The sequence below is a fragment of the Heterodontus francisci genome, chromosome 13, assembly GCF_036365525.1.
Source record: "Heterodontus francisci isolate sHetFra1 chromosome 13, sHetFra1.hap1, whole genome shotgun sequence".
NCBI classification, from domain to species: domain Eukaryota; kingdom Metazoa; phylum Chordata; class Chondrichthyes; order Heterodontiformes; family Heterodontidae; genus Heterodontus; species Heterodontus francisci.
In genome coordinates, this window is record NC_090383.1 from 43,816,902 (window position 1) to 43,838,871 (window position 21,970).

Genomic DNA, 21,970 nt, shown 5'->3' on the forward strand with positions numbered 1-21,970 from the left:
AGACTGGCATCTGTGATGCTGGGGACTTCAGGAGGAGGCCACCCCTCTTTATTTAAACCATCAGCCAATCCTTCTATCCCTTCTCTCATATGCTTTTACTAGCTGCCCCTGAAATGTATCTTAAGTACTCCTTACGCTTGTGTATTCCACAATCTTACCACTCTTTGAGTAATGAAGTTTCTCCTGAATTCGCCATCAAATGGCACCTTTCATGTCCTCAGGATGTCTCAAAGCGCTTCACATATCGGATAAAGAATTTTTGAAGTACAATTACTTTTTTTGTAGGCAAATAAAATCCCACAAACAGCATTGAGCTAAATGCTTTTCTGGTGATGGCTGAGGGTTGAATTTTGATCAGAACACCAAAAGGAATGCCCTGCTCTGAGATGTATGATGAATAAAGTCAAGAAAGACTTTGTGTTATTACCTCTGTTTTAGTTGACTTATACCGACAGTACTTACCATAATTTTTCACAATTAATGTACAATTTTCCTCAATATCTAAGAAATTTCACACAGAACTAGGTGATCTCATGGACAAAATATGAAGGACTAAGTGAGGGAATATAGATTCAGGCTGAGAAGGAACAAGGGGCCTCTGATATGAACTGGATTGCCTTCCTATCTGCCTCATTGGTTCTGGATCCCTAAATAGGATTGGTTTGTTTGGTAGCTGCTACAGTAGGCGTGGGTGGGAGTGAAACAGAGACAACCATGCTTTGTGGAAGTAGCAATTGTCAGACCAGTGTCTGGTAGAAGTGGGGGACTACACCTGAGAAAGGATGGAGAGGCTGGACCTGGTACTGAGACTGAGTGTAGGTCAGAGACAGAGTATAAATATTTTAAATGAGTACATGGAAAAGGATATAACTGAAGTAAGCCATATCAACGTGAAGTGCTGGATTGATTCAACTTACTGTTGCTACCACATATGGAGCTGCACTTTCCTTTATAGTTGTAGGCTACACAGATGTGTTGTGATCATGCATCATTGCATGAAATAGAGTCAGAGAGATACAGCACTGAAACAGGCCCTTCGGCCCACCGAGTCTGTGCCGACCATCAACCACCCATTTATACTAATCCTACATTAATCCCATATTCCCTATCACATCCCCACCTTCCATCTATTCTCCTACCACCTACCTACACTAGGGGCAATTTACAATGGCCAATTTACCTATCAACCTGCAAGTCTTTGGCTGTGGGAGGAAACCGGAGCATCTAGCGCAAACCCACGCGGTCACAGGGAGAACTTGCAACCTCCACACAGGCAGTACCCAGAACCCAACCCGGGTTGGGTCGCTGGAGCTGTGAGGCTGCAGTGCTAGCCACTGTGCCGCCAGATTCTTCCCTCTTTCCCCCTCTCCCACTTGTCACATGGTCTGTTTTCTGAAATGTCTCTTTCAGAGACCCCCATTATTTTACTTGGTTGAGTGGGGAGTAAGTTGTTTGTAGCTGGGCCTAGGCTGGAGGTCGGGGGACTGGATGAAGAGCACAGGTTCTTGGTAACCATGTACTTAGACAGCCTCACCACATAGAAAAATACATAGATGAACCAGAAGCAAGGATACATGAACTTCATGATATATAGCTAAATGCTATAGAGTGTGATTTTTTTCATGAAACTTAAACTTTTTTGCATACAAGATCTTACTTTAGGGCCTAGTTTCCAGTATAACTAGTGTGTTTTGTGTGTAATCACTTGAATGCCTGCCTTCAGAATGCTTTCTGCATGTAATTTACTCCAATTTATAATGCACACCTGGGTTTCAGGCCTATTTTTCAATGCAAAAAAAGGTAAGTTATTGAACAAAAGCCTAACCTTCAAACAATTCTTCTGAGAAGTACTAGAATTTTGTGTACTGTTTTTGAAGTCTGAAATGATTACTGATGTATTGCCTCTGCTAATTAGTTGGCTGCCTGTGGTAATTGATTTTTTTTTTGTCTGCCTCCTTATTTTAGATGCAGTCATACAGTGGAGCACGCAGGGGGACTTACTTGCAGTAGCAGGCATGGAAAAACCCAGTCAATCTTACGAATCAGGAAGTGTTCCAGGAATGAAAAATACTGCTGTTAAATTCTATAATAATCATGGAGAACACATTTACACACTGGAAAGTCCCACTCAGGTACAGAAGTTGCGTAAAACTTTACCAGTGATTGTATTGGTCAGTAATTTTGATTTAAATAAAACTGCTTCGAAGTCCAGCTCCATCATGACAGTTATATTTCAGTTTCACAGAAAATTGATTTAAAATAAAAATATTGTGTGCAGAGAGGTACATTTATCACAAGAATCTTCCAAAGCCAGTATGATCTGAACTGTTTACCAAACAAGAATAATTCAGCATAAAGAACAAAAAGAACAAAAAACAGTACAGCACAGGAACAGGCCATTCGGCCCTTCAAGCCTGCGCTGATCTTGATGCCTGTCTAAACTAAAACCTGCTGCACTTCCGGGGACCGTATCCCTCTATTCCCATCCTATTCATGTATTTGTCAAAATGCCTCTTAAACGTCGCTATCATACCTGCTTCCACCACCTCCCCCGGCAGCAAGTTCCAGGCACTCACCACCCTCTGTGTAAAGAATTTGCCTTGCACATCCCCTCTAAACTTTGCCACTCGCACCTTAAACCTATGTCCCCTAGTAACTGACTCTTCCACCCTGGGAAAAAGCTTCTGACTATCCACTCTGTCCATGCCACTCATAACTTTGTAAACCTCTATCATGTCGCCCGTCCACCTCCGTCGTTCCAGTGAAAACAATCCGAGTTTATCCTACCTCTCCTCATAGCTAATGCCCTCCAGACCAGGCAACATCCTGGTAAACCTCTTCTGTACCCTCTCCAAAGCCTCCATGTCCTTCTGGTAGTGTGGCGACCAGAATTGCACGCAATATTCTAAGTGTGGCCTAACTAAAGTTCTGTACAGCTGCAGCATGACTTGCCAATTTTTATACTGTATGCCCTGACCGATGAAGGCAAGCATGCCGTATGCCTTCTTGATTACCTTATCCACCTGCGTTGCCACTTTCAGTGACCTGTGGACCTGTACGCCCAGATCTCTCTGCCTGTCAATACTCCTAAGGGTACTGCCATTTACTGTATACGTCCTACCTGCATTAGATCTTCCAAAATGCATTACCTCACATTTGTCCAGATTAATCTCCATCTGCCATTTCTCCGCCCAAGTCTCCAACCGATCTATATCCTACTGTATCCTCTGACAATCCTCATCACTATCCGCAACTCCACCAACCTTTGTGTCGTCCGCAAACTTACTAATCAGACCAGCTACATTTTCCTCCAAATCATTTATATATACTAGAAACAGCAAAGGTCCCAGCACTGATCCCTGCGGAACACCACTAGTCACAGCCCTCCATTCAGAAAAGCACCCTTCCACTGCTACCATCTGTCTTCTATGACTGAGCCAGTTCTGTATCCATCTTGCCAGCTCACCTCTGATCCCATGTAACTTCACCTTTTGTACCAGTCTGCCATGAGGGACCTTGTCAAAGGCTTTACTGAAGTCCATATAAACAACATCCACTGCCCTTCCTTCATCAATCATCTTTGTCACTTCGTCAAAAAACTCAATCAAGTTAGTGAGACACGACCTCCCTTTCACAAAACCATGCTGCCTCTCGCTAATAAGTTTGTTTGATTCCAAATGGGAGTAAATCCTGTCCCGAAGAATCCTCTCTAATAATTTCCCTACCACTGACGTAAGGCTCACCGGCCGATAATTTCCTGGATTATCCTTGCCACCCTTCTTAAACAAAGGAACAACATTGGCTATTCTCCAGTCCTCTGGGACCTCACCTGTAGCCAATGAGGATACAAAGATTTCTGTCAAGGTCCCAGCAATTTCTTTCCTTGCCTCCCTCAATATTCTGGGGTAGATCCCATCAGGCCCTGGGGACTTATCTACCTTAATGCTTTGCAAGATGCCCAACACCTCCTCCTTTTTGATAATGACATGACCCAGACTATCTACACTCCCTTCCCTAGACTCATCATCCACCAAGTCCTTCTCTTTGGTGAATACTGATGCAAAGTACTCATTTAGTACCTCGCCCATTTCCTCTGGCTCCACACATAGATTTCCTCCTCTGTCCTTGAGTGGGCCAACCCTTTCCCTGGTTACCCTCTTGCTCTTTATATACATATAAAAAACCTTGGGATTCTCCTTAATCCTGTTTGCCAATGACTTTTCATGACCCCTTTTAGCCCTCCTGACTCCTTGCTTAAGTTCCTTTCTCCTGTCTTTATATTCCTCAAGGGCTAGTTTGTGATTTAAAAAATGTCTGTTGAGCAAATAGACAATAGCAGGACATTTGTTTGTAAAACAAAAAAATGTGAATTCGCTGCTCTGAATACTCCACACTGACTCCATCCATGTCTTTTGAGATATGAAAAAAATGTTGTGTAAGCAGACACTAATGTGTATTTTGTAAGGTATTTAAAGGTCTTTGGGGTTGTCTTGCCATGCAAAGTGAAACTTGTGTGGCAATATTAATTCTTTTTGTTTTTTATTATGCCTCTGAAGCACTTTGGGGCAGTTTTGTACAGTAAAGGTGCTGGATAAATGCAAGTTTTAGCCAGTGATGGTCATTACAAAAAAGAAAGTACAAGAAGCTTTTCTGACAACCGAAGAGATAGGAATACTTAAATTTTGATAACTACCATTTTATTGTAATCATTGGCTCTGTACATTATTGTAAGTGGGTGTGGAAAAATCATGCCATCTGCAAAAAGGAAAAGTGTAATGAAGTACTTTTAATACTATTCACAAGGTACTTAAACATGCATTAGAAACAGGTTGATACAAGGGCAGAAAACATCTGGCACCTTCTTTGAAGAAAAGTAGTGCATATTTGAATACTTAAGTGAAGAAGGCCGGCACAGAAAGACGATGGGCCGAAGAGCCTGTTTCTGTGACTCCATGGTAAGTGATTCAAGAAGTCTCAAATCATTAGAACTTTAAGTTCTACCAGATATGGTTGAAAGCCATGAACAGGTTAAATGCAACTCTGCATTTTTGGTTTTGGCAAAATGACTAAGGACGCAATGCTGAACCAAATCATATGTGCAAGAATGCCCTCTTTATCCTGCAAAGTTTTCAGTGTCTTTGTTTCTACGAAAGACATGGTGAAGCATCCACAGTTAGCTCTCAGATGCTAAGATCAATTTTCCAAATTACCATTGATAACAACAACAAAGAAATTGTTGGAGGCAGGCAAGTAATGCACAAATATAGCAGATAGAATTGCAATATTGTACATTTTTATAGTTAAAATAAAGAATGGAGCAGCAGAGAAAATAGAAAGAAAATTTGTCAAAATTGTGAGAACGATGGAAGGATAGATTGGACTGTATGCTTCTAGGCTGTTGAGAAAGGTTATAATCATAACTTGGAACAAGCAAATTAAAAATAAAATTAGAATGAATTTAAAATGCTATGTAAAGAATACCTAGACAATAGGCTTTATTATTAAAGCAGGTGGATTTGGTTGAGATGGGAGCGGTGGGGAAGAAGTGGCTGCATTTGGTCTAGTGTGTTGGACCAGAAATGGATAAGAATGCTGTTCGGAGCACCTGCCAGTCACAACAACGGAACAAAATAAATAACTTGAAATAATGCAACATCTTTCATGAACTCAGGATGCCCCAAAGTGGTTCGCAGCCAGTGAACGACTTATGAAGTATAGCCACTATTACAATAAAAACAGAAAATTCTGGAAATAATCAGCAGGTCAGGCAGTATCTGTGGAGAAAGAAACAGAGTTAATGTTTCAGGGCAATGACCTTTCATCAGAACTTGAAAAAGTTAGAGATGTAGCAGATTGTAAGCAAGTACAGATGCAAGGAGGGGAGGAAAGATCAAAAGGGAAGGCCTGTGATAGGGTGGAAGGCAGGAGAGATAAAATGACAAAAGGAAGGATGGTGCAAGGCAATTGAGGATGGTGACAGGACAAGTAATGAAACAAAAGATGGATGGAGCGGAGGTGTAAACAGCAATAACAGCTTCATTGTCAACAGCAGCTGTCTGATGGGAGCAATGGTTATGATCTTAAATTTTTGAACTTAGTTGGTTCTGGAAGGCTATAAAGTGACTGTTTGAAAGATTAAGTACTGTTTCTTGAGCTTCCATTGAGCAGTAGAGCAGAGCAGTAGGACAGCAGGTGAAATAACTGAGGGGGAACTAGTAAATAAGGCCAGTAAGACTAAGAGGAAGAGCATGCATGGAGATGTTGCGGAGCACAGCGGGACTGGTGGTCTGAAGTGCATTTGTTTCAATGCGAGAAGTATAACAGGTAAGGCAGATGAACTTAGAGCTTGGATTAGTACTTGGAACTATGATGTTGTTGCTATTACAGAGACTTGGTTGAGGGAAGGACAGGATTCGGCAGCTAAATGTTCCAGGCGGGATAGAGGGGGATGTAAAAGGGGTGGGGGAGTTGCATTACTGGTTAAGGAGAATATCACAGCTGTACTGCGGGAGGATATGCAGCGAGGCAATATGGGTGGAGCTCAGGAATAGGAAGGGTGCAGTCACGATGTTGGGAGTTTACTACAGGCCTCCCAACAGCCAGTGGGAGGTAGAGGAGCAGATATGGAGACAGATTTTGGAAAGATGTAAAGGTAACAGGATTGTAGTGGTGGGTGATTTTAACTTCCCCAATATTGACTGGGACTCACTTAGTGCTAGGGGCTTGGATGGGGCAGAATTTGTAAGGTGCATCCAGGAGGGCTTCTTGAAACAATATGTAGATAGTCCAACTAGGGATGGGGCCGTACTGGACCTGGTATTGGGGAATGAGCCCGGCCAGGTGGTCGAAGTTTCAGTAGGGGAGCATTTCGGGAACAGTGACCATAATTCCATAAGTTTTAAGGTACTTGTGGATAAGGATAAGAGTAGTCCTCGGGTGAAGGTGCTAAATTGGGGGAAGGCTAATTATAACAATATTAGGCAGGAACTGGAGAATTTAGATTGGGGGCGGCTGTTTGAGTTTAAGTCAACATCTGACATGTGGGAGTCTTTCAAACGTCAGTTGATTAGAATCCAGGACCAGCACGTTCCTGTGAGGGAGAAGGATAAGTTTGGCAAATTTCGGGAACCTTGGATAGCGCGGGATATTGTGAGTTTAGTCAAAAAGAAAAAGGAAGCATTCATAAGGGCTGGAAGGCTAAGAACAGACGAAGCCCTTGAGGAATATAAAGACAGTACGAAGGAACTTAAGCAAGGAGTCAGGAGGGCTAAAAGGGGTCATGAAAAGTCATTGGCAAACAGGATTAAGGAGAATCCCAAGGCTTTTTATGCGTATACAAAGAGCAAGAGGGTAACCAGGGAAAGGGTTGGCCCACTCAAGGACAGAGGAGGGAATCTATGTGTGGAGCCAGAGGAAATGGGCGAGGTACTAAATGAGTACTTTGCATCAGTAGTCACCAAAGAGAAGGACTTGGTGGATGATGAGCCTAGGGAAGGAAGTGTAGATAGTCTGGGTCATGTCGTTATCAAAAAGGAGGAGATGTTGGGCATCTTGCAAAGCATTAAGGTAGATAAGTCCCCAGGGCCTGATGGGATCTACCCCAGAATACTGAGGGAGGCAAGGGAAGGAATTGCTGGGGCCTTGACAGAAATCTTTGCATCCTCATTGGTGACAGGTGAGGTCCCAGAGGACTGGAGAATAGCCAATGTTGTTCCTTTGTCTAAGAAGGGTGGCAAGGATAATCCAGGAAATTATAGGCCGGTGAGCTTTATGTAGGTGGTGGGGAAATTATTAGAGAGGATTCTTCGGGACAGGATTTACTCCCATTTGGAAACAAACAAACTTATTAGAGAGAGGCAGTTTCGTGAAGGGGAGGTCATGTCTCACTAACTTGATTGAGTTTTTTGACGAAGTGACAAAGATGATTGATGAAGGAAGGGCAGTGGATGTTGTTTATATGGACTTCAGTAAAGCCTTTGACAAGGTCTCTCATGGCAGACTGGTACAAAAGGTGAAGTCACACTGGATCAGAGGTGAGCTGGCAAGATGGATACAGAACTAGCTCGGTCATAGAAGACAGAGGGTAGCAGTGGAAGGGTGCTTTTCTGAATGGAGGGCTGTGACTAGTGGTGTTCCGCAGGGATCAGTGCTGGGACCTTTGCTGTTTCTAGTATATATAAATGATTTGGAGGAAAATGTAGCTGGTCTGATTAGTAAGTTTGCGGACAACACAAAGGTTGGTGGAGTTGCGGATAGTGATGAGAATTGTCAGAGGATACAGTAGGATATAGATCGGTTGGAGACTTGGGCGGAGAAATGGCAGATGGAGATTAATCTGGACAAATGTGAGGTAATGCATTTTGGAAGGTCTAATGCAGGTGGGACGTATACAGTAAATGGCAGAACCCTTAGGAGTATTGACAGGCAGAGAGATCTGGGCGTACAGGTCCACAGGTCACTGCAAGTGGCAACGCAGGTGGATAAGGCAGTCAAGAAGGCATATGGCATGCTTGCCTTCATCGGTCAGGGCATAGAGTATAAAAATTGGCAAGTCATGTTGCAGCTGTACAGAACTTTAGTTAGGCCACACTTAGAATATTGCGTGCAATTCAGGTCGCCATACTACCAGAAGGACGTGGAGGCTTTGGAGAGGGTACAGAAGAGGTTTACCAGGATGTTGCCTGGTCTGGAGGGCATTAGCTATGAGGAGAGGTTGGATAAACACGGATTGTTTTCACTGGAACGACGGAGGTGGACGGGCGACATGATAGAGGTTTACAAAGTTATGAGTGGCATGGACAGAGTGGATAGTCAGAAGCTTTTTCCCTGGGTGGAAGAGTCAGTTACTAGGAGACATAGGTTTAAGGTGAGAGGGGCAAAGTTTAGAGGGGATGTGCAAGGCAAGTTCTTTACACAGAGGGTGGTGAGTGCCTGGAACTTGCTGCCAGGGGAGGTGGTGGAAGCGACGTTTAAGAGGCATCTTGACAAATACATGAATAGGATGGGAATAGAGGGATACGGTCCCCGGAAGTGCAGCAGGTTTTAGTTTAGGCAGGCATCAAGATTGGCGCAGGCTTGGAGGGCCGAATGGCCTTTTCCTGTGCTGTACTGTTCTTTGTTCTTTGTTCATTAGAACAGTGGAGGAGGCCAAGAACAGAGAAGCCAGAGTGGGAGTACGACGGAGAATTAAAATGACAGGTGGCTGGAAGCTCAGGGTTACGCTTGTGGGCTAAACAGAGGTATTCTGTAAAGCCATCACCCAATCTAATTTGGTCTCCCCAACATAGAAGATATTGCATTATGAGCAGGGAATGCAGTTAGCTAATGTGAAAAAAGTACAAATAAATCAATTTTCACCTAGAAGCAGTGTTTGGAGCCTAGGAGATTGGAAAAGGAGGTGGTAATAGGGTAAATAAAAGCAAAATACTGCAGATGCTGGAAATCTGAAACAAAAACAAGAAATGCTGGAATCACTCAGCAGATCTGGCAGCATCTGTGGAAAGAGAAGCAGAGTTAACGTTTCAGGTCAGCGACCCTTCTTCGGAACTGACAAATATTAGAAAAGTCACAGATTATAAACAAGTGAGGTGGGGGTTGGGCAAGAGATAACAAAGGAGAAGGTGCAGATTGGACCAGGCCACGTAGCTGACCAAAAGGTCACGGAGCAAAGGCAAACAATATGTTAATGGTGTGTTGAAAGACAAAGCATTGGTACAGATTAGGTGTGAATATACTGAATATTGAACAGCAGCAAGTGCAAACCTGAAGAAAAACAACCTGAAAAAAACAGTGGGTAAGCAAACTGAACAAACTAAGATGAAATGAAATAAATGCAAAAAAAGATTGTAAAAAATGTAAAAAGGAATGTAAAAAAAAAGGAAGAAAAATGAACTAAAAATGAAAGTAAAGTGGGGGGCTGTCATGCTCTGAAATTATTGAACTCAATGTTCAGTCCGGCAGGCTGTAGTGTGCCTAATCGGTAGATGAGATGCTGTTCCTCGAGCTTGCGTTGATGTTCACTGGAACACTGCAGCAATCCCAGGACAGAGATGTGAGCATGAGAGCAGGGGGGAGTGTTGAAATGGCAAGCAACCGGAAGCTCAGGGTCCTGCTTGCGGACTGAGCGGAGATGTTCCGCAAAGCGGTCACCCAGTCTGCGCTTGGTCTCCCCAATGTAGAGGAGACCACACTGTGAGCAGCGAATACAGTATACTACATTGAAAGAAGTACAAGTAAATCGCTGCTTCACCTGAAAGGAGTGTTTGGGGCCTGGGATAGTGAGGAGAGAGGAGGTAAATGGGCAGGTATTACACCTCCTGCGATTGCAAGGGAAGGTGCCCTGGGACGGGGACGAGGTGGTGGGGGTAATGGAGGAGTGGACCAGGGTGTCGCGGAGGAAACGATCCCTTCGGAATGCTGACAGGGGAAGGGAGGGGAAGATGCGACTGGTAGTGGCATCACGCTGGAGGTGGCGAAAATGGCGGAAGATGATCCTTTGGATATGGAGGCTGGTGGGATGAAAAGTGAGGACAAGGGGAACCCTGTCATGGTTCTGGGAGGGAGGGGAAGGGGTGAGGGTAGAGGTGCGGGGAATGGGTCGGACACGGTTGAGGGCCCTGTCAACCACAGTGGGGGGAAATCCTCGGTTGAGGAAAAAGGAGGTCATATCAGAAGCACCGTCATGGAGGGTAGCATCATCAGAGCAGATGCGTCGGAGACGGAGAAACTGGGAGAATGGAATGGAGTCCTTACAGGAGGTAGGGTGTGAAGATGTGTAGTCGAGGTAGCTGTGGGAGTCAGTGGGCTTATAATGGATATTGGTAGACAACCTATCCCCAGAGATGGAGACAGAGAAGTCGAGGAAGGGAAGGGAAGTGTCAGAGATGGACCATGTAAAGGTGAGAGAAGGGTGGAAATTGGAAGCAAAGTTGATAAAGTTTTCTAGTTCGGTGCGGGAGCAGGAAACGGCACCGATACAGTCATCAATGCACCGGAAAAAGAGTTGGGGGAGGGGGCCTGAGTAGGACTGGAACAAAGAATGCTCGACATATCCCACAAAAAGACAGGCATAACTAGGACCCATGCGGGTACCCATAGCGACACCTTTTACTTGAAGGAAATGCATGGAGTTGAAGGAGAAGTTGTTCAATGTGAGAACAAGTTCAGCCAGGCGGAGGAGGGTGCTGGTGGATGGGGACTGGTTGGGCCTCTGTTCCAGGAAGAAGCGGAGAGCCCTCAAACCATCCTGGTGGGGGATGGAGGTGTAGAGCGATTGGACGTCCATAGTGAAGAGGAGGCGGTTGGGACCAGGAAACTGGAAATTGTCAAAATGACGTAGGGCGTCAGAAGAGTCACGGATGTAGGTGGGAAGAGACTGGACCAGCGGAGAAAAGATAGAGTCTAGATAGGAAGAAATAAGTTCAGTGGGGCAGGAGCAGGCTGACACAATGGGTCTGCCGGGACAGTCCCGTTTGTGGATTTTGTGAAGGAGGTAGAAGCGGGCTGTCCGGGGTTGTGGGACTATGAGGTTGGAAGCCGTAGAGGGAAGATCTCCAGAGCAGATGAGGTCAGTGACAGTCCTTTGGACGGTGGCTTGATGTTCGGTGGTGGAGTCATGGTCCAGAGGGAGGTAGGAAGAGGTGTCTGTGAGTTGGCGTTGAGCTTCTGCAAGGTAGAGGTCGGTACGCCATACAACAACAGCACCACCCTTGTCTGCAGGTTTGATAACCATGTCGGGGTTAGACCTGAGAGAACGGAGTACCTCAAGTTCAGAGGGGGACAGGTTAGAGTGAGTGAGGGGGGCAGAGAAATTGAGACGACCAATGTCTCGCCGACAGTTTTCAATGAAGAGATCAAGAGCGGGTAAGACGCCAGGGGGAGGGGTCCAGGTAGAGGGAGAATGCTGGAGGCGGGTGAATGGGTCTGCTGGTCGGGGGGAGGACTCCTGGTCGAAGAAGTGAGCCCGGAGGCGGAGGCGACGGAAGAAGAGCTCAACGTCATGCCGAGCGCGAAATTCATTGAGGTGGGGGCGTAAGGGGATAAAACTGAGACCTTTGCTGAGTACAGAACGCTTCGCATCAGAGAGGGGGAGGTCAGAGGGTATAGTGAATACACGGCAAGGGGTCAGATCAGAAGGGGTGGGGTCAGAGGGTACTGAAGCGGAAGGAGGATCTGGAGGGGCATTAGTCCCCATCAGCTGCTGGAGCTTGCGTTCCTTAACACCTGAAAGGAAGAAAAAAAGTTTTTTGTTAATGCGTCGGATGAGACTTAAGATGAGATGAAACTGCGGAGTCGAACAGATTTGAGATAAGGTGAGACGGTGCTGCTGGAGAGAGAGGTCCAGTGTGTGCATATGGCGGCGCATAGCACTGAGTGTGGATCTCAGGATGCGGCGAGAGTAGCAGTCCGAGGAACGTTGTATTTCTCGGAGATACCTGTGATCCTGGGTAGTTTCAAAGCATGATGGGTGAAACTGCAGTTGGAATCCACGTGGAATCAGTCGGAGTAATAGGGTAGTTGTTGCATCTCTTGCATTTGCAAGGGAAGGTGTCATGGGAAGGGGAGGTACACAATCGAGTGTCCTGTCAACCACGATGGAGAGGAATCCTTGATTTAGGGAAAAGAAACACATATCAGAAGCAGAAGTCTGGAAGATGGCATTGTTGAAACAGAGGAGATGGAGAAACTGGGAGAATGGAATATAGTGCTGACAGGAAGTGGAGTGGGAGGAATTATACTCAGGGTTGCTGTGGGAGTCGGTGGGTTTATAGTAGATATTGGTCATAAACCTATCCCTGGAAATGGATATAGAGAAGTTGAATAATTATTATTTTAATGTTGGGAAGCATGGCAGCCAATTTACACTCCTGAGACAACTCTTGTGCTTTTTATTGAACAGTGCTGTGGGACCTTTTTATGACCACCTGAGATGACAGGCAGAGTCTCAGTTTAACAACTCATCCAAAATATGGAACTTACCACACTGTGCAGCATTTGCTCACTCAATTGGCAGTGTGGATTACGTGCTCCAGTCCTTGAGTGGGGCTTGAACCAAACCTTTTGATGAAGGCAGTGTGCTACCACTGAACCAAGGCTGACAGCAGTGAACGTTGACAGTAGTTGAATATCAACTCAACAGCTGTAAGCCTTTAAATGCTTTGGTTAATGGGCTGGCAAAAATGTTTGCCAAGGTGCAGTATGTGTGTGGCACAGTACATAGAGTCATTTGCAGCACAGAAGGAGGCCATTCGGCCGGCTTTCCACAGAACTATCCAATCAGTCCCGCAACCCTGCTCAATCCCCGTAGCTCTGCAAGTTTATTTCCTTCAAGTGGTCATCCACTTTCTATTGAAGTCATTGATTGTCTCTGCTTCCACCACCCATATCTGCTTCCACCAACGTTAAGGGCAGCGAGTTCCAGGTCATTACCACCTGCTGCGTTAAAAATGGTCTTCCTCATGTTTCCCTTGTATTCCTTGTCCAAAACCTTCAATCTGTGTCCCCTAGTCCTTGTACCATTAGTTAATGGGAACACTTTTTCCTTGTCTAACTTATCTCAACCTATCATAATCTTATACACCTCCATTAAATCTCCCCTCAATCTCCTTTGCTGTGAGGAGAACAACCCCAGCTTTTCCAAACTAACCTTATAACTAAAATCCCCCACCCCGGAACCATTCTGGTAAATCTCCTCTGTACCCTCCCAAGGACCCTCACATCCTTTCTAAAGTATGGGGACTAGAAGTGGACACGATACTCCAGTTGGGGCCTAACCAGAGCTTTACACAGGTTCAGCATAACTTCCCTGATTTTGTACTCAATGCCTCAGTATATGAAACCCCAGGTCCCATATGCTTTCCTAACCTTGCTGTCAATATGTCAAAGATCTATGCACATGAGCCCCTAAATCCCGATGTTCCTGCACACTCTTTAGAACTATGCCATTAACTCTGTATTGCATCTCCCTATTCCTCTGCCAAAATGCAGCACTTGTCAAAATGCAACACTTGTCAGTATTAAATTCCATCTGCCACCTGTCTGCCCATTTTGCTAGTCTATCTATGTCCTGTTGCTGGCAATTCATGCCATATTCACTGTTTATCACACCTCCAAGTTTGGTGTCATCAGCAAATTTTGAGATTCTAATCTGCATTCCAAGATCCAAGTCATATATATATATCAAAAAAAGCAGTGACCCCAGCACTGACCCTTGGGGAACACCACTATCAACCATCCTCGAATGTGAAAAACAGCCATTTACTACGACTCGCTGGCCGGAATTTTACCTACCGTAATCGGGTCCATTCAGAGGTGTCCAGGTGGTGAAATGGTGTCCGATGACGTTGGGTCAGGTCCCTGGTGTCATCACGCACAGACGTCATTTCACGACCCAGGAAGTCGGGCGCGATCAAGACGCCGCTCGCCGCCCGACCGCAAGTAATTTGAAGGTAATTAAAGTGGTTGAGAAGCCAATTGACTGCAAATTTACATGGGCCGTCGGATTTTTCGGCTGTAAAGCGGGTCACTGATTGTGTCGGGGACCCGGCAGCTTTAAAAGGGCGGAAGGCAGGCAATCAGTGAGGGTGTTGGAGGTAATGTTTTTGGTGTTGCTTATCCGTGAGAGCTTTTGTATGTCATATAAATTGAAGACATTTGTAGCTTGTGCGGAGGACTGCAACTGAGTCTGACTCACTGCAGCTCGGGACCTATCTGTCCTGAGTCAGTGAGTGGAAGGAAGGGGGTTGTGTGTGCCTGTCCTGACAGCTGGAACTTAAGAGATTTAATCATTGAATCTGGTAACCAGTCCAAAGATGGAAATTGTGCATTCTGGAGGCAGCACTTTAGAGGAGGAGGACCAACATGTCTTACCAACTTAATAGAATTCTTTGAGGAAGTGACAAAGTTGATTGATGAGGGAAGGGCTGTCGATGTCATATACATGGACTTCAGTAAGGCGTTTGATAAGGTTCCCCATGGCAGGCTGATGGAGAAAGTGAAGGCGCTTGGGGTCCAAGGTGTACTAGCTAGATGGATAAAGAACTGGCTGGGCAACAGGAGACAGAGAGTAGCAGTAGAAGGGAGTTTCTCAAAATGGAGACGTGTGACCAGTGGTGTTCCACAGGGATCTGTGCTGGGACCACTGTTGTTTGTGATATACATTAATGATTTGGAGGAAAGTATAGGTGGACTGATTAGCAAATTTGCAGACGACACTAAGATTGGTGGAGTAGCAGATAGTGAAGGGGACTGTCAGAGAATACAGCAGAATATAGATAGATTGGAGAGTTGGGCAGAAAAAATGGCAGATGGAGTTCAATCAGGGCAAATGCGAGGTGATGCATTTTGGAAGATCCAATTCAAGAGTGAACTATACAGTAAATGGAAAAGTCCTGGGGAAAATTGATGTCCAGAGAGATTTGGGTGTTCAGGTCCACTGTTCCCTGAAGGTGGCAACGCAGGTAAATAGAGTGGTCAAGAAGGCATACGGCATGCTTTCCTTCATCGGACGGGGCATTGAGTACAAGAGTTGGCAGGTCATGTTACAGTTGTATAGGACTTTGGTTCGGCCACATTTGGAATACTGCGTACAGTTCTGGTCGCCACATTATCAAAAGGATGTGGATGCTTTGGAGAGGGTGCAGAGGAGGTTCACCAGGATGTTGCCTGGTATGGAGGGCGCTAGCTATGAAGAGAGGTTGAGCAGATTAGGATTATTTTCATTAGAAAGACGGAGGTTGAGGGGGGACCTGATTGAGGTGTACAAAATCATGAGAGGTATAGACAGGGTGGATAGCAAGAAGCTTTTTCCCAGAGTGGGGGTTTCAATTACTAGAGGACACGAGTTCAAAGTGAAAGGGGAAATGTTTAGGGGGGATATGCGTGGAAAGTTCTTTACGCAGAGGGTGGTGGGCACCTGGAACGCATTGCCAGCGGAGGTGGTAGATGCGGGCACGATGGAGTCTTTTAAGATGTATCTAGACAGATACATGAATGGGCAGGAAGAAAAGAGATACAGAACCTTAGAAAATAGGCGACATGTTTAGAGAGAGGATCTGGATCGGCGCAGGCTTGGAGGGCCGAAGGGCCTGTTCCTGTGCTGTAATTATCTTTGTCTTTGTTCTTTGACCAATCAGGGACAGAAGGACAGCTGGGCATGGGCATGCGCAAGCAGCTGGTCAAGTGGCTCCTTGTTATATGGGAGGGAGAGCAGGCAGCAGAGTCGGGCGAGAGCGAAGACATGTCAGGAGATGCGCTACCCAATAGGCAGGGTATACCGGCTGCATCTGAGCTACCTGCACCCCGTCAGAATGCCAGTGCATAAGAAGGCTGCATCTGTGACATTTCTTCGTGAGATGCTGGCAGTGGATGTAGCCTCAATCTGCCTCGGTGGCCATCCAATGCTGGTCGCTCTAAAGGTGACCGTCGCCCTTAACTTTTATGCATGTGGCTCTTTCCAGGCTTCGATGGCAGACTTGTGCGGAGTCTCCCAGGCTGCTGCGCACCACAGCATAAAGGTTGTGACTGATGCATTGTTCAGACATGCTAACAATTTCATTTGTTTCAAAACGGACAACACCAGCCAGGCTGAAAGATCAAGAGGATTCAGCGCAATAGCTGTGTTCCCAATGGTTCAGGGTGTGATGGACTGTATGCATGTGGCAATTAGATCATCAGCAGGTCATGCAGGGGCATTCGTTAACCGAAAAGGATTCCACTCATTGAACGTTCAGCTTGTATGCAGTCATCGGAAGAGAATCATGCAGGTTAGTACACGGTACCCAGGGAGGTCCTACGATGCATACATTCTGAGAAACTCCCAGGTGCCTGCTCTTTTCAGTCCCCCAGACAGACTGCAAGGTTGGATAATTGGCGACAGGGGTTATCCTTTGAAAACATGGCTGATGACACCCGTGAAAATCCCAAGGGGTCATGCTGCGGAACGCTTCAATGAGAGCCATGCGGCCACCAGAGTGACAATCGAGCAAACGATTGGCCTGCTCAAGATGAGATTTAGGTGTCGGACCGCTCAAGTGGATCACTGCAGTAAGCGCGAGCGTGGGTCTCCAGGATTATTGTTGTTTGCTGCACCTTGCACAACCTTGCGATGGAAAGGGGAGACGCCATTGAGGAGGTTCAATGTAACCGTGAGACGTCATCAGATGAAGATAGAGTTTCTGATGAGGATGATGGGCACCTCCGACATGATGGCAGGGGAGAGGAAGCAGAATGTCCTCTGGAATTAAGAGCTAGAGAGACCTGGGATGCCCTAATAGGCAGGCGTTTCTCTTGAGAGGATCACTACATGCAAAGATATCACATTGTGGCATGCAGTGAGCCATTGTGGGATTCTGAGAGGGAAAGGACACACACATCCAAGGGTAGAGAGGATCTGATGAAAAACAACAGCTTTTCATGATGAAGCCAACCCAAGTGTGTGACATCTCATATATAACTGCTTGAGCAGCGCAACAATGTCTGATGCAACCTCATGGACATATGCAAAGTTAAATGTTCAAAGCACAAATTTATTTACAGTGATCTAATGTCCAATTCAAATAAATAATTGCAAGGTAACCCAGTGAACCAGAAGTGATGTTACAGTGCTTTCTTAAAACGTTTGCAGGTGCACTTGTGTGTGGACGATCCCTCGCCACTAGACTCATCAGAGGCAGGTGGCTGATCGGGTTTCTGCCCTGCTCTTGATGACTTCGGCGGATGTCCTCTCTTGCTCGCAGTCGTGCAGGTCACGGCATATCATGGTGCCCATGGGAAATATCAGGAGCACCCTCTAACACTCTGGGAATTCGTGGTTTACATGTCACTAGCAGAGGGAGCAAGGGGCTGCATGATGCATCAGGCGCGCCCTAAGAGGAGCTCCCATGAGCTATTAGCTGCTGCCCCTGTGCCCTCCTGAGGCTCGACTGGTCCTCAAAGCTGACCTTAGAGGGATGAGCAGCCTTGGTCTGCCGCAAGCGAATCTGAGTTTGCGCTCTGATGGCCTGGTCCAGGGTGGCCACACTCCCCCTGAGATCACGGATGGCTTCCAGTACTGGCCCCTCCACTGCAGCCGCCAATCTGTCAACAGAGCCAGAGAGATTGCAGCTGACATGCCCCGGATGGATGTTTCCAGAGTATGTGCTATGGCTCGCAGCATCTCTGGCAACTCTACCAGATGTCCCTGCACCACGTGTTGAACCTGCAACATCTCCTGCTGAATGGATGTTCTCAGAGGAATGTCATCAGCTTGTGGCTCTGCACTGGCCTGGCCTCCCACACTCCTCCGAGTGTGTGAGGCATTGGCCGGTTCTGCCTCTGGTGGCTGGTCCAGCGACTGTGCTGTGCTAACACCCGTAAGTGGCATTGTTTCCGCGGAGACAGTAATCCCAGCCGTGGTGGAAGACTCTGCGCTGGCGCTTTATTGAGATGTGATGATGTGACGGTGCACGCTCTGAGGTGATCTCCTCATCCTCAGAGGGGGACTGTTGAGCCCCTGGGACCCCCCCCCCCCCACCACCGGCCGCTGATATGTTTCACCTGCAGGGAAAATCAGATTGATCAGTTTGATTAGCACCACAGATTTAGGCACATGTCCCTTACTGCATTTTGGTCACATTTGTGTGAATCAACTTTTATTAGCACACTTCAGTGCATGAGACCATCATCACTTCAGCTGCCTCCCCAACGACCCCACCTCCCCCCTGCCCAAACACCCTCCCACCACATTATGGGTCACTCACTCTGACGGCCAGGGCCACCAACCTCGTCATCTGCTATGGCGCGTCCTCCATCCTCCCCTGCCAGCATCAAGGAATCCTCCTCCATACTGGTCAGGTATGCCTGATTTCCATGGCCACCACCAGTCCGGGACCTCTCTCGGGCATTGTATGCCCTCTTCTCCTATTTAAACAAGCACACCTAGTTTAGACTATGATTTGTATCTCACACCCTCACCCATTGGGTTTGTTGTTGCATTTCACCGCTTCTACAATGCAGTGCCCAATTTGAACACATATGGATCACCGTGCATCCCAGACCTGCCCATCTTGCGTCCCAATACAATGCAGCAGGCAAGGACTGCTCTTTGCTGTTTTTCACCTTGCATCATCAGGACAGACTGACCCCTGGCACATTCACAATGAGATGAATGAGGAGTACCCCTTACCCGGAGAGCGAAGCAGGTCATTGAGCTGCTTGCGGCACTGGAGCTATGTCCTCCATACCACACAGCGGCTGCTGACCTCCTCGGCGAACTCCAGCCAGGGCCTCTTGGTCACATCTGGGGGCCTTCTTTGGCCATCAGCGTTGAATAAGATATTATGCCTCGCCTCCACCGCCTGAATGAGGACCTGCAGAGATTCCTCTGAGAATCTGGGGGCTGTGGTGAACCTTCTCCCCTCCATCAATCTGGATTTCTTCTGCAAATTTAGATTTAGATTTAGATTTAGAGATACAGCACTGAAACAGGCCCTTCAGCCCACTGAGTCTGTGCTGACCATTAACCACTCATTTATACTAATCCTACACTAATCCCATATTCCTACCACATCCTCACCTGTCCCTATATTCCCCTACCACCTACCTATACTAGGGGCAATTTATAATGGCCAATTTACCTATCAACCTGCAAGTCTTTTGGCTGTGGGAGGAATCCGGAGCACCCGGAGGAAACCCACACAGACACAGGGAGAACTTGCAAACTCCACACAGGCAGTACCCAGAATTGAACCTGGGTCGCTGGAGCTGTGAGGCTGCGGTGCGAACCACTGCGCCACTGTGCCGCCCATAATCTATTCTCCTTTCCTGCCCCTGGGCACTGTCAGTCTTCCTTCACTTCTTGACTTTACAGTAAGTTGGTCAGCTCTGCAGTTGCCGCAGTTACACTCACAGCTCCTCCTCGGGTGTACTCCCCTGAGCAGCTGCTCCGTTGTAATGCTGTATGCCTTTTTAAAGGTCTTACATTGGCCCTGCCCCCAAATTTACTGATTGAACCGGCCGCGCGTGCCCTGCCAGGTGCCGAACACACCGAGGGGCCGCTAATTGGCTGCCCCGCGCGTGATGCCAGTGGGCGGGTGGCACAGAGCAGCTTCAGCTTACTCGGCCGCTTCCGCCCCATCCGCCCACTGTTTTTTATCCTTAAGCCAATTTTTTTATCCAGTTGGCCACTGACCCTCCGATTCCATGAGCTTCAATTTTGTTAACCAGTCTTTTATGTGGTACCTTGTCAAATGCTTTCTCAAAATCCATATAAACAAAATCCACTGCATTCCTTTGATCAACCTTCTCTGATAATTCATCAAAAAATTCAATTAGATTAGTTAAGCATGATTAACCTTTTACAAATCCATGCTGGCTCTCCTTAATGAACTCAAACCTCTCCAATTACCTGTTGATATTTTCCCTGATTATTGTTTTTAAAACCTTACCCACCACTGATGTTAAACTAACTGGCCTGTAGTTACTAGAACTGTCCTTACACTCTTTCTTGAATAAGGGTGTCATATTTCACACACTCCAATCTTCTGGCACCTTCCCGTATCCAGGTAAGATTAGAAGATTGTGGCAAGCCCATCTGCTATTTCCACCCCACTTCCTTTCGCAACCTGGGATGCAAGCCATCATAACCAGGTGACTTATCTAACCTAAGCATAGCCAGCCTGTTTAGTACCTTCCTGCTCTCAATTTTTCTCTTATCTATCCATTGCCTCTCTTTTCGCTTCTACTGATATTTTGTTAGTTTCCACTTCCTTAGTGAACACTGATTCAAAGTATATTAAGTATATTAGCCTTGCTCTGAGTCTCTCAACTGATTATATATGGCCTGGTATGCATCATACACCCTCCATTTTTGTTTCATCATAACCTCTATCTCCCTCGTCATCCAAGGAGCCCTGTTTTTGGTCCCCTTACCAGAAGGAATGTTCCTCCACACAAGATCAGGGGGCAGGTTGTTCAACCTTGCCCGTCTAAGAGCAAAGTCCAAAGTACGGAAAGTCCTCATCAGGGAACTCCTCTTTGCTGACGATGCTGCTTTAACATCTCACACTGAAGAGTGCCTGCAGAGTCTCATTGACAGGTTTGCGGCTGCCTGCAATGAATTTGGCCTAACCATCAGCCTCAAGAAAACGAACATCATGGGGCAGGACGTCAGAAATGCTCCATCCATCAATATTGGCGACCACGCTCTGGAAGTGGTTCAAGAGTTCACCTACCTAGGCTCAACTATCACCAGTAACCTGTCTCTCGATGCAGAAATCAACAAGTGCATGGGAAAGGCTTCCACTACTATGTCCAGACTGGCCAAGAGAGTGTGGGAAAATGGCGCACTGACACGGAACACAAACGTCCGAGTGTATCAGGCCTGTGTCCTCAGTACCTTGCTCTACGACAGCGAGGCCTGGACGACATATGTCAGCCAAGAGCGACGTCTCAATTGATTCCATCTTCGCTGCCTCCGGAGAATACTTGGCATCAGGTGGCAGGACCGTATCTCCAACACAGAAGTCCTCGAGGCGGCCAACATCCCCAGCTTGTACACACTACTGAGTCAGCGGCGCTTGAGATGGCTTGGCCATGTGAGCCGCATGGAAGATGGCAGGATCCCCAAAGACACATTGTACAGCGAGCTCGCCACTGGTATCAGACCCACCGGCCGTCCATGTCTCCACTTTAAAGACGTCTGAAAACGCGACATGAAATCCTGTGACATTGATCACAAGTCGTGGGAGTCAGTTGCCAGCGTTCGCCAGAGCTGGCGGGCAGCCATAAAGACAGGGCTAAAATGTGGCGAGTCGAAGAGACTTAGCAGTTGGCAGGAAAAAAGACAGAGGCGCAAGGGGAGAGCCAACTGTGCAACAGCCCCGACAAACAAATTTCTCTGCAGCACCTGTGGAAGAGCCTGTCACTCTAGAATTGGCCTTTATAGCCACTCCAGGCGCTGCTTCACAAACCACTGACCACCTCCAGGCACGTA

General features: G+C 46.8%; 1 protein-coding gene across 4 annotated transcripts in view; it reads left to right on the forward strand.

Moving 5' to 3' along the window:
* Nucleotides 1–21,970, forward strand: part of tulp4a (TUB like protein 4a) — a 560,980-nt gene that overhangs the window by 365,042 nt on the left and 173,968 nt on the right. For 3 of the 4 annotated variants that reach the window (XM_068044726.1, XM_068044728.1, XM_068044729.1), the window contains one exon: nt 1,966–2,171. In XM_068044726.1, coding sequence (XP_067900827.1) covers nt 1,966–2,171 — 206 coding nt within the window. The remainder of the gene's footprint in view (nt 1–1,965; nt 2,172–21,970) is intronic. The other variant, XM_068044727.1, reaches the window with a different exon arrangement.